The sequence below is a fragment of the Lobosporangium transversale genome (genome assembly GCF_002105155.1).
Source record: "Lobosporangium transversale strain NRRL 3116 chromosome Unknown BCR41scaffold_48, whole genome shotgun sequence".
Taxonomy (NCBI): Eukaryota; Fungi; Mortierellomycota; class Mortierellomycetes; order Mortierellales; family Mortierellaceae; genus Lobosporangium; species Lobosporangium transversale.
The window spans coordinates 59,296-71,850 of NW_019029026.1; the positions used below are offsets into that span (position 1 = coordinate 59,296).

General features: G+C 41.1%; 5 protein-coding genes across 5 annotated transcripts; 2 read left to right on the top strand and 3 right to left on the bottom strand.

Moving 5' to 3' along the window:
• Nucleotides 1-28: 28 nt before the first annotated feature.
• On the bottom strand, nt 29-1,737 carry BCR41DRAFT_389389 (hypothetical protein). Its single transcript, XM_022028116.1, has 5 exons — nt 1,616-1,737; nt 1,250-1,479; nt 865-1,131; nt 626-736; nt 29-492 (listed from the first exon to the last, which is right to left on the bottom strand). The coding sequence occupies exons 1-5, from the start codon at nt 1,725-1,727 to the stop codon at nt 55-57; spliced, it is 1,158 nt and encodes a 385-aa protein (XP_021877264.1). The 5' UTR covers nt 1,728-1,737; the 3' UTR covers nt 29-54.
• A 128-nt stretch (nt 1,738-1,865) lies between these two features.
• On the bottom strand, nt 1,866-3,461 carry BCR41DRAFT_378860 (ribosomal protein L6e-domain-containing protein; the record flags this gene model as incomplete). Its single annotated transcript, XM_022027180.1, has 3 exons — nt 1,866-2,111; nt 2,244-2,702; nt 3,459-3,461. 3 exons carry the CDS (start codon nt 3,459-3,461, stop codon nt 1,866-1,868), a joined length of 708 nt encoding a protein of 235 aa, XP_021877265.1.
• Nucleotides 3,462-4,497: 1,036 nt separating this feature from the next.
• BCR41DRAFT_361379 (HSP20-like chaperone) lies at nt 4,498-5,882 on the top strand. The gene is made up of 5 exons (XM_022025514.1): nt 4,498-4,591; nt 4,792-4,811; nt 4,934-5,094; nt 5,304-5,642; nt 5,757-5,882. The coding sequence occupies exons 1-5, from the start codon at nt 4,587-4,589 to the stop codon at nt 5,814-5,816; spliced, it is 585 nt and encodes a 194-aa protein (XP_021877266.1). The 5' UTR covers nt 4,498-4,586; the 3' UTR covers nt 5,817-5,882.
• A 1,215-nt stretch (nt 5,883-7,097) lies between these two features.
• BCR41DRAFT_341073 (transmembrane amino acid transporter protein-domain-containing protein) lies at nt 7,098-9,585 on the top strand. Its single transcript, XM_022022226.1, has 4 exons — nt 7,098-8,090; nt 8,193-8,429; nt 8,527-8,819; nt 8,922-9,585. The coding sequence occupies exons 1-4, from the start codon at nt 7,156-7,158 to the stop codon at nt 9,539-9,541; spliced, it is 2,085 nt and encodes a 694-aa protein (XP_021877267.1). The 5' UTR covers nt 7,098-7,155; the 3' UTR covers nt 9,542-9,585.
• A 389-nt stretch (nt 9,586-9,974) lies between these two features.
• BCR41DRAFT_400337 (hypothetical protein) lies at nt 9,975-12,024 on the bottom strand (the record flags this gene model as incomplete). Its single annotated transcript, XM_022029136.1, has 7 exons — nt 9,975-10,071; nt 10,396-10,516; nt 10,639-10,755; nt 10,878-10,949; nt 11,044-11,140; nt 11,226-11,507; nt 12,010-12,024. 7 exons carry the CDS (start codon nt 12,022-12,024, stop codon nt 9,975-9,977), a joined length of 801 nt encoding a protein of 266 aa, XP_021877268.1.
• Between the last annotated feature and the right edge of the window lie 531 nt (nt 12,025-12,555).

The window sequence follows — 12,555 nt, forward strand, 5'->3', positions numbered from 1 at the left end:
GTCTTCAAAATACATTATAAATTAGGCGTGCGTCTATTGTATTTTGTTTAATGTTTAAATGACTTCGTACATATGCACTAACTTAAGTTCCTCTAATTCATCTTCCATAATATCCTCCACAAACTCCTCGCCAGTCACTCTAACATCAATCTCACGTAACCAGCTCGACCAGTTTCCGACTGAAGGCTCAGTGTTGTCTGTCTCAGCGTTGGAAGCTGATGTTACAACACCAGGTGGTTTTGCAGGGACTTTTCTCTTTTTGCTCTTGGGTTTCTTAGTTGGCAGAGCAAACCCAGCATCTTTCAGCTGATCTTGAAGCGATGGTACAGTAATCAAGATAGTGCCTTTTCGCTCACGAAGATTTGTGTAGAGGAACTCCCATAATTCACGTTGGACGTTTACTGGGCAGAAGAATTGGAAGACATTGTTCATGATAATAACATCGGCACTTTGCAACAATGATGCACGGTTCAATAAATTATCATGCATTATCTAGTTGCATTAAATAAAATAAAAAAAAAAAAAAAAAAAGTCTCAGTAGGATGAGTACCTAATTTACTTGCTGTGTCGTCGCAACTTTTTTTTACATATGTATAATATGCTCCACTCGCGGAGTGACATTTACCTCAATTCGATCCTGTAGGCGATGTTTATGTACCATTTCCGTCTGTAGCTTACAGAAGTAGTCATTCATTTCCACGCCAATTAGTTTCTTGGCATCTGTGAACAAATATCCCTAAATAATAATAATAATAGTAAAGAGATTAAATCAGCGAATGAAACATGATGAACAGTGTCGTACTGAGATACTAACAAAAAGAAAAAAAAACAAGTTGTAGATCCAGAATGCATTTTTTTTCTTACAGCATAGAGAACAGCACCTAACCTTGAACCAACATCGAGAACCACTTTGTTTTTAATCTTATCCTTGAGCAAAATTTGGAAGAGGAATTGCAGTTGAACCACCGAGGCAGAATGTGAAATGAAGTTCAGAGGCTTTGTGTCTTTGGAGCCACACTTTGGGCAGTAATTACGCGAGAGCTTCCCACTGTCGCAGAGCTCATCCACATCATCCTCTGTATAGAGAAATCCATCCACATGAACAACATTATCCTCTGTGAATCCCTCAAACTGTGCGATAATAATAAAATACAAGTTGGGTAAATAGAAGTTTTCTTTTTTAATATGGCTATTAGGCTGTTATACATGAACTCTGTGTTTTCATGTATAATTTCAATCGGTTCTTTACCTCCTTAGATCTTGGGATAGTAATTTGTTCATTTGGAGACTCTGCATTCACAGGCAACCGTTCTCTCAGATCTTGGATGATCTTATTAAGTTTGAAGATCTTGGAACCAGTTGATCGAGCTACAGAGCCTTCCTTTTGTCGATTATGATCATGGCTACATCCTGCATGATGCTGGTGCTCGCTATCATCCTGTTCCTCATACTCCTTGTTCAACATCTGGAGACGCTCCTCTACGATATTCAGTAGCATAAATCGTCCATTTAAATAGAACCATAGTAGGACACTATCAGTCTTTTCAGAGCTTCACCATTTTGTAACAAGTAAAAAAAAATTGGTCTCATTACTTTCAATGTATTAATATATTACCAATAGCCGCGCCAACAAAAGTCTCAAAGGACAATAGTTCATCACCCTCGAGCGTGGCTAAAATCCCTAGGAATGCATCCTTAGCCTTGTCCAAGGGAGTCAATTCACTCATGTTTCAAAAGTTGTGAATGGAAAGAAGGCCGATCTAGTTTTTTTTTTTTTTTATATCCGTATTCACGTGACTAATTCGCATCATCCTTTTCTTTTATTCATAAGCTATTGTTTGTAAAAAAATATGGAGTATGCCAGCTTAGAACTTGAGGGCATGGGGGGCTTGACCCTTGGAGAGGGAGAACTTAGCAGTCAAGTACTGACGAAGGTGCTCGACCTTGTTGACAGCCTCAAGGATGAGCTTGTCAGTGGACTTTTGGAGAGCAACCTTGTTCTCGGCAAGGGGCTCCTTCTTCTTCTGGCCCTCGAAGAATGCCTCTTCAGTGGCAGCCTTCTTAGCGGCCTTGGGGCGAGCAAAGTAGGCATCATTCAACTGAGCATCGATCTGTAATTGAGTATACACATTTTTAAAAAAAAAATTAGTATTACACCTAATTATATTTTCGATTGATTGTCTAGGCATTTGCTTAATATCATGATTTATATGGTAAAAGAAATAATAAAATAAAAAACACACCTTGGAGGCATCAATGTCAACCTTAGTAGACGTGGCAATGACGTAGGCCTGGTTGACACGCTTAAGAGGGACGCCATTGACCTTAAAAGGACCAGAGACGAGCAACAAGCCAGATTCAAGCTGTTTCAAAAAGACGACACGCTTGCCGCGGTAGCGACCGGCCAAAAGAATAAGGACAGTTCCGGGGACAATGGAGCTGCGAAGTTTGGCAGTGCCAGCGTGCTTACGGTTCTTCTTGGGGACAGCGACGTCCTCAGCAGAATAAAAGCGAGGAGCCTTGGAGACAGCAATGACACGAGAGCCACCATTCTTGCCGCCCTTGACCTCAACAGTCTTGTTGGCGACCTTGGGGGCAGCAGCAACAGTGCCAGCGGGCTTGCGCTTGTACAAAGCACGCTTAGCAATGACCTGCGAACGGCTGTACTTGGAGACACCGACGGTCAAGAGTGAGTTGCGGGGCTATAGAAGTTCAAGATGACAGATCCAAGAGCCAGAGTTACAGTTAACAAATGCAGTCTTTTTATAATGTTGTCCCTGCCCAGATCATTTAGATCTTTCTAAGCTCCTGAGTAGTTCAAATTTGCATAATGAACGTCGTCGTCTGCTATTGTATGTAGCAAATCCAATGTTTGTTGAACAAAACTATGGGGTCGTATATAGTACTCCAGTGTTGAAAGTCGAGACCGAAATATGATTCCTGAAATCTTCTTTCATCGGTAAAACTTCTATGATTGACATCAGCTCCTTTGAGCAAAAGCGATCTGATCTTGTCGTTCAGAATGAGATGTCGCCACTCAGTTTTCATCGCTAAAATATGCATCATCCTTGTCCTGTAAAAATCACCCTCAAAATTATGATTAAAAGGAAAGTCCTCTATTCGATACTTTTTCTTTTCTTTCTTATACATCGTCCAACGAACTTATTTTGATGTCCTTTGTCCTGCACGAATAAACATGTGTTCCTTGCTGAAGTTATTAGAAAGAGACAGGAAATAATCCTTTTGAGGGTGTACCGGCTGAACAAAAGTCAGAAAAATCGACGCCTCATACCTTGTGAACCATTTCTGATATCTGAGGTCATAATAGAAAGCGAGAAGAAAGAGAAGAAAAAAAAAAAAAAAAAAAGAAATCTCATCAGTCACAACGACGTCGAACTTTCAGTTGGAGATGAGTGAGAAGGCTATTGGATATCCCAATTTGAGTCAAAGATTCCTGCCATTCTGCCTGCTTAATCCATGGCTTTCTTTTTTTCCAGTAGTTGTTAATCGAAATCATGTTTCCCTGACAGTTAATCAGAGAAGCATCAATAAATAATGTTGCCCTGAAAGTGGTGGAGCTGATTAGTAGATCATTAGAACTCCATCTCTTGGTTCACAAGGTCCATAATATTTGGGTCAAAATATGGTGATTCAATGTATATCTACTCTTGAATGTATGAAGACGCAAGCAAGAGAAATAGTAATGTTGCAGACTCGCTGATCGATGGGCCCGTCGAATGAACATATCGATGGATGTCTATCCTTTGTTATATATCTGTGAATGGATGTGTATAAATATGCGTCTAATATCTGCCGATTAATTTACATTTTTTAATATATTGCACAAGAGAGAAAGAACTAAATTTACCACTTCTGTGACCATAAAATCTGACTACTCAAAAAAAAAGAGCGCAGCCACCCACTTTTTTTTGGCTTGATATTATAGATGTATACAACTATATAATGACAGAATGCTCTGGTACGGACTACAGTACAATTGACGTGTCTCCACAGCGTGGCGGTGTCTGGTAGTGAGGTCTTCAGATTGTTGTTGTGAAGAATACCTTCATGTCTCGACTTAAGGGCAAGACAAAATGGAGGAGATTGTTCTCCCTTTCGAAGAGGTATCCAGATCCTAGATACCCTATCATTGCGCTGAAGTAAATATTTTGGGCGGCATGTTGTTTTGTACATAGATCACTGCAAGTCGCGCTGACAAAGACAATAATGAACATACAGGTATCTGCTACTGCGACTATAGTGGTTATGGGTAATTCTCTGTTAAAAAATGACATTTTGAGTAGCGATGCAACTTTGGCTTTAAGTCAATTAGAAGAACTTTATGAAGTTAAGAACCTATAATTGACTGAAATTATTCAGGTATGGTATGAATACACGAGCACGTAACGCAGCTTTATCATGTGATAGATAATCGTGACTGCCGTAGAAGCTTAGGGAAGCAGAGAAGGACCCAGAAGCCAGAGGAGAACCAAATGTTAGAAAGATCGCGAAATTCACTCCTGACATCAACTTTTTCTTCGTAATCACATTAACATCACATTTTCATTCACTCTACATCAATCGACATGAGGTATGCGATTATTCATTTGCATTATGGCTATCAAGTTATGCTTATAATTTACATGCTGATCGTTGTGGCGATTTTATTGAGCTCGAATATTGAAGCACAATATCTTTTTTACAATAAAGGATCAAATACATGGGTTTGATTAATACTAACACATCATACATCCTATTTTAATCATTGGACGCGATTTCATTTATATAAAGCTCTACTCTCACTCCCGAAGGTAGGATTGACAGACAATTGCGTTCGTATACGCTTAGATATCCTTTGTGATATAGATGGATTCGGTGTTGTAACGAAGCGGTGTCATATACGTTCACTAATATTTTTATCTTTCATGGATAGTTTTGTGGGCCCAACGCGCCAACCTTGTTTATGTCACTGTTAATCTTGCCGACACTACACCAAACATCAACTTAACCGAGGACAAGCTCGAGGTTACAGCCACATCCGATGGAAAGAGCTATGCCACTGTGATCGAATTTAACAAGCCAATCAACCCCGAGGTATGTTTGCGTAGTCTGTATCTAAATCTTTTGTTTGCATTTGGGCATAGTTATAGAATGAATAACGTGTGACCCACGCAGGGGCGAGAACATGGGAAACTGATCAGCATGGATTTAGTTACTGGGTACTGCATCGAAAAGCACGGGCTCATAGCACTGCATGAACTCACCAATTTTTTGGTCTACTGCGATATTTGAACCATCAATAGGCATCTAAGACCAATGCAAACCCTCGTAATATCTTTTTTACTTTGGCCAAGAAGGAGGAGAGCTGGTGGCCCCGTTTGAACAAGGGTCCGAAGCTCAACTTCGTCAAGACGGATTTTGCTCGCTGGAAGGATGAGGATGACGATGACGAGAATGATGAAGATCAAATGCGTATGGGCGATATGGGCGATATGGGTGGAATGGGTGGAATGGGTGGAATGGGCGGAATGGGCGGAATGGGCGGAATGGGCGGAATGGGCGGAATGGATCTTCAGAGCTTGATGGCTCAGATGGGTCAAAGTGGCCAAGGAGGTATGGCTGATTCTGACGACGATCTAGAGGTATGTTACCGGTTGCATTGACGCTAAGCAATAATTTGTCTCATTTTCAAATAACATTTCTGGCATTTTATATTTATATTTATATTTTTTATTTTTTTTAACATTTGCAAACAGGATGATGAAGAGGGTGTTCCCGCATTGGAATCGACCGAAGACAAGGAGGAGGAGAAGTAAACGGTTTCAATTTTGCCATCAGATACTTTCAAATAAATGAAACTGCTTTACACAGTCGAACACTGCAAGTCATAATGTGATGGATATAGCAATGATGTGTATGTCTGTTGTAGGTGTATGTGGAAATGAGGAACAACCAGATCTGCCTGTACACATTCATAAATATATAGTGAGATCTCCAAGATTTCAAGTTAAAGAGGGTCAAGGTGGTATAAGAGCGCAGATTAATATCAATGTAGTTGAGCCACGAATCTCCGACTTTTATGTACATGTACATGGTGTGCCTGCTTAAAGAAAGAATACCTTGTATTCAAGCGGAAATGTCAAAAATATTTTAAAATGAGCAGTACAGATTAAACACGCAACACATTGCTGGCGATGAAAGTTTCAAAATAATAGTCAGCTATATTGAGTGTGAGTTTGGGTATCTTACAAGCTCGAATGCCAAGTCCGCGGTCCGGTCCCAGGTTACTAAGGATAAGGGTCAATGACTTCGGTCTTTCCAAAGCGGAATCGGAACAAGGCTAATTGCACGTTTAAAATTTACATTATGGTATGACATCATTGCACTATTCAAATCGTTGTAATACACTAAAAATGCCCTTAGGCTAAACTCAACCGAACTACTCGAGGAGATCAAAAAAGATCCTCGTTGTACAAGCTAACAACGAATAGATGGTCAAATAATCTCCAAACACCAAATAGAGTCCTCACCAGAAGGTCATCGACTAAAATATTTTCATGAATAAAATATCCTCCACTTCAGACAACCAGCCACCAAATCAATTCAATCATCGTTTTTAATTAAAAATGATTTAAAGACAGTATCTTATAAATATTTTTGTCAACGACTCTGGCGAAGACTACGGACACGTTGTACACAGTTTTCGCCACCTACTTTATACTTTCCGTATTACATTAAAACTAGATATTCTTTTTTTCACAGTAAAGCATCAAACATAGACGAGATTTATCCATATATGCATAAGGTGGGAAAGAATGGAGGATTGACGTTTCTTGCAGGCGCCGTTCAGACTGTGGTCCACATCGTTATTTGGTCCTTTCAATTACGTCCTGCTTCGGTCTTACTCAGCTCTTGTTGGTAAGTCAAAACAAAGACATACGCAATAGATTACACTGAATACCGGTCTCATATAATATTTAAATCAATTGAAACCGATACTTTAAAAAAGAAAAGAGTATCCTTTGAAACCTTAAAATGTGCGCGGTTTTAAAATGATTTAAGACATTCATGTCTTGAGTGACTTTCCTCTCTGTACTCTTTCTTTCATTCTTTCTTCTCAACTCTCTCGGTCCACTCTCCACTAGCTTCTTAATCATGGAGAATGCTTACTCACAGGCTGCGGTGGCACCAGCTATGCCTTCCCACGAAGATATCGACGCCAGCACATCAATCACTCCAACACTAGATACCAACACCACCACCACATCAGCCACCCCAGCGCCGATTACAGATGTATCAGATTCAGCTTTCGAACGATCGAAGTCGATCAAAAGGCTGCAGGCTGATCCGGCTACAGTAAATACATCCACTGGGTCTGTTCCTGAGTTGGATGACAGGCATCTGCATGCTATCGTGGGACAACATCTCATCACTACACCTCTCCCGGACACCAATGGGAGTTCACTTGCCCAACCACTTCCCAGCGATAGTCCACCAAAGAGTATTAATGATGCTAATCTTCTCGAAAGACAACGTTCAGCCAACTCCACAAACGCTATAACATCTGCAGCCTCAACCTTCGAGGCTACAGTTCCAGAAAGCTCCATTGGGTGGAACCCACATCTTCAGCTCCAGGGGGGTGCTGATGCTAATGACATCTACAAGTGGCACGCAAAAGAGACAAGACGGCAGCTTGGGCCCAGGGCTCACACCTACCACGCGCCTCATACCAAAGTCCCAGGTATATCCGCGATTAAGCTGCCAGGTGGATTCCGCCGCCATTTCTTGCAGCAGGACGCAGCAGCCCGAGGAGTGGCTGCACCAAAGTTACCAACAAAGTCCTTTATTCACTATCTTGGGCTATTTAGTATGTACGAATTCGATCATTTTGCTGGGGAGAACTTTCAATCGATTCCAAGAAGGTCCATTATTGTGCCTAAGGATCCTGAAAAACGGAGAAGGTCTTTAGCTACAGTCGGTAGTCATCGGTATTTTATGCATAGTGATGAGGTCCAGGAAGATGAGGAAGTTATTGAGGAGCCTGAAGAATTGATCTCATTCTCCAAGGCTGTTGGCATGTTGTTTAAAACGTAAGCACGGCACTATCTTATATTTCTGATGCTGCATGGTGCATGCAACACGATCATTCGATAAACAGCTTTTTTTTTTTTTTTTTTTTTTTTTGAAACTAGATTTATTGCAAGTGGTATCCTCTTTCTACCAAATGCATTCAAGAACGGTGGCATACTCTTTGCACCGATCTTCATGACCTTGATCGCTATATTATGCCTGCATTCCTTCTTGTTGCTAGTTCAATGTCGCGAACTGCATCCAGGCTCATATGGTGATATTGGCCAGCGTTTTTACGGCCGATGGATGCGTTACATTGTCTTGTTTGCCATTGCCATCTCACAATTTGGCTTCTGTTGGTATGTTGGTATATGTTGTTGAAAAAGTTGTCTCAGTTTTGGTAGTATCAGTTTGATTAACAGCCCTTTGTCCACGCCAAACATATCACCACAATAGTGGCTATTGTATTTTTTTTGCGCAACAGTTCGCTATTGTAGTAAAAAGCTTGGGCGGTGCCGACCTGGACAAAATCGTCTGGATTGCCATTTTTTTCGTTATTCTAATTCCCTTCACATTGCTACGTAATATTGGAAAATTGGGCTTCAGTACTCTGGTTGCGGATCTTTGTATCATTGTTGGATTGATCTACTTGTACACCTACGATATCAAAGAGCTTGTCATCAATCAAGGGTCTCCTACTCCCCTTCGCCTCTTTAATAGTAATGATTTTGGAGTTTTCATCGGCACAGGTAATAATAAGATTGATCAGAACTAATTGTTTACAAAAATTATTTTCAAATTTGTATTGCGTTACTTATGACTTTTACTGTCTTTTTTATTGCTATTGTCAGCTGTATTTTCTTACGAAGGAATTGGGATGGTTATCCCCATTTGCGGTAGCATGGCCAACCCTAAGCAGTTCCCACGTGCTCTTACCATTGTCTTGGCTGTAGTCTGTGTATTATTGGTTAGCTTCGGTGTATTAGGGTATGCTGCTTATGGCGATCAAGTTCATACAATCGTCCTTGATAATCTGCCAAACAATACTGGGGGAGAGAAGGCAGGCAAAAACGCGATCCAGTTGCTCTATATCATTGCAATTTACCTTACAACACCACTAATGTTATTTCCTTGTATCCGCATTGTTGAGCATGCTGTGTTTAAGGTAGTTGGAGACGAATCTTCAGGCAAGGTGAGGATGTTGAAGGAGAACATTATACGTATCGTCATCGACTTTGCGGTGGCAGCTGTTGCATATGCAGGCTACACCAAGCTCGATATCTTTATTTCGTTCATCGGTTCCTTTGCCTGCGCTCCCTTGCTCTTTATTTTTCCGCCCCTGTTCCACTTGCGCGCCTTCCCTGGGCAGCCCTTGTGGCGCAAGATCAGTAGTATTGTGCTGATCCTGTTTGGTTTCCTAGTCTTTTTTTACACCCTTATCATTAATATCCAGTCTTTCTCAAAGGACTAATCGCTACATGTTGCACAGTAAAGAAAATTAAAATTCAATTTCCGGGCGGAATCCGTAGACTTGTATCTGAAATTACATCACGCAGTGATTGTGTTGTATATAGAATAACAAAAGAAAATAGAGGCGAATAACCTTGACGGCAAATAGCGCCATGGGATGCCAAAAGGAAAGACGGAAGATTTATAGGCGAGCTCACAAACTGAGAAAGGGAAAATAGAAGTGGACGGCGAGATGAAATGAGAGTGAAAACTGAAGACTTTATCGAGAGAGAAGTTTCTTTGGCATTTACAGTACTAGCCTACAGATCTGGTTGTGGTAGTTCCCAGGCGAGGCCTCAAGAGGCGGACTCGTCTATGACAAGAATCCTTCTAAATGTGGATCTACAGAATATCTCGATTAGTGGATGCTGAATGAAGTTGAGGCAGTGGAGCTGTCAGGTCTCAACTTGTACACCAAAATCCTCGCATGTAGGACTTCTTGGAAGTGTCGTACTCGTTGACACCGACAACAACGTATCCAAGGGGTCGCGCCTAAGGATTTAAAGCAAATCTAGTTAGAGCGAGCCTTTCCCAATAAGTAAACATGATATAAAATAAACAACCCAAAAAAATAAACATCTTACCTTGCAAGGATGACAGCTGGCACCTCGCTCCAATTTTGCCAAACCCAATCCCAATTACAGCCTTATTATACCTCCCTCCCTTTCTACCAATTGATTCTCCGATCATACTGAGAAGACGGTCGGGGATGATATATACATGTACTGTACTAAGCATTCCTAGCCCTTCTGGAGTCCCATTAGTGCCTTGCAAAAAGCCTTTCTCCGTTTTAAATTCTTCGAGCTGATCCTCTACCTTTTCTCGTTCAGATATAGATGTCTTTCAATACTGGCGTTGTCACCACGTAGAGGCGGCAGTCTGCTTTCCAGATCACTGATGGAGTCGGCTCCTGCAGGCGCAGCACTCCTCTTTTCTTCTAGTCACCGCCGAAACATGAACGTTGGCTGGTACACTGCCTTTTGCTTCACAGCAAGGTTGTGGAAGGTATCAGGGTCTGCGACAGGCAAGAGCGCGCTCGCCCCTACACACATGTTTGACTGATATCTATGCCTAGGGTTTTTATCTTGCCGGACTCGCGTCTCCAAATTGTCCTGACATCCTGCAGGCTTTTGACAATGTTCCTAATCTCCGTCAAATAGTAGTCCACACCACCAACTGTAGACGTGAGTTGGGAAGGTACCTTATCAGGTCCTTGCCTTTCCAAAAAATAGTGAGCAGCTCACCCTCTGAGAATGAGATGAAAGGTTGCTGTATTGGTGTGAAGGGAACCATTTTACGGCTGCTTTTAGTGAGTCGATTCAAGTAGGCAAAGTTTTCGATGGCAGAGATGTCTTCCTGAATATTGATGTCTATACCAGGCAACAGGTCATGACACCAGGAGCCTAACGGTCAGTTTTACGAGGTGATGCTTGATGGCATATCGAGATCGGTATCTGCGAGAACTCTGTTGGGCCTCCCCTTCTGTGTCCCCTGGGGTAGGATGATTAACAGCCTTGTATCTATTGAAGGGCTTGGGTTTCTGAGCCATGCCTCGTGCCAGCTTGCTATGTGTCGTAGACGGATGAAGGTTAATGGATGTTCAAGCCAAAATAATAATATAAATAATAATTATAATATATTTATACCTCTTGGTGTTTGCCGCGCCTCTGCTCCCTACCCTTCTTGGTATTATATCTGTCATATTCACGCTGAAGGACTTCATCGGTAACGGGAGGCGGGTCAGATTCCTCAGAAGATGAGGCCAGCGATACAGATGAAGCAGATCCATTATCAAAATCCTTCTCAATATCCTTTAAGGTCTTGTCTAGAGGAATAAGTGCCTGTTTATGATCAACAAATACGGTCAGTGAAAGTTGAAAGTCTGCTTCATGGACATTCCTGAGCTGGACTTTGTTATCGGGCAGATACTATCACAGCATTGAATTGATTCCTAATACAAAATAAATAAGGTTCATATCTGAACAATGGAAAATAAAATAAAATAAGATAAAGTAAAACAAAATAACCACTTTAATTGCATTTTTTTTTTTTTTTTTCTAACATTACTCCAGGCCGCGTTCAGAACTACAATCCATTGATTCAATAAACTATCAGACCCATCTTTGATGAAGGAATGACTCTTTCGTCGTTTTGGCTTCTCATACTCAACGGTGAATAATATTGCGAGAAATTTTAAGCGGATAATCGCCACGCAGTCCTTCAAGTAGGATGTATAGCGTGGCTACAAGCTAAACCTCTACATCAATGCCCACCAATACGTACCAATTATAAAAAAGAAGTCTGCTAATTTAACAACTCATAATAATATTGATGATAATAATAATGATAATAATAATGATAATAATAATGATAATAATAATGATAATAATAATGATAATAATGATAAAAGAATCGCTTACTGTCCTTTACTTTAACCGGTGGCATTCCTACATCTTCTATGTGGAGCATACGCTAAATATGTCTTTACCTTTGGAATGGAAACCTTCAGGACAAAAAAAAACCCCGTACCAGGAATGCGACAAGTGGCTTTCCTGTGCCAAATGGCGCTTGATGATTATACGCGCTGTATGACCGCCTTTCATTCAAGAGTACCAGTTTATATCAGATTTGATTCTCCAACTTGGACAGTCTCTCGAAGAGTTCTTCTCATCTTTGCTACGACAACTACAGGCAGGGAGAGCTGAAGAGAAGGAAAGAAAAAGAATAGAGCGAGAGGAAGCAACCGCTGGATTGTCTAGACAAAATAATAACAAAATTATGGACGCGTAAAAGAGATTGGGTCCCTTCGCGCTTGATACGAGCAATACGCGACTTCTGCTCAAGGAAAAGATCTACAGAGTTTACCCTTGTATGAGTACAGCGCAATCTCGGCCTATATGACGTAATATGAGCGCATTATATGCTATAGTGTGTACCTAGAAGACATTGCTGTCAGTCCGCCACTATCGCTTCAAA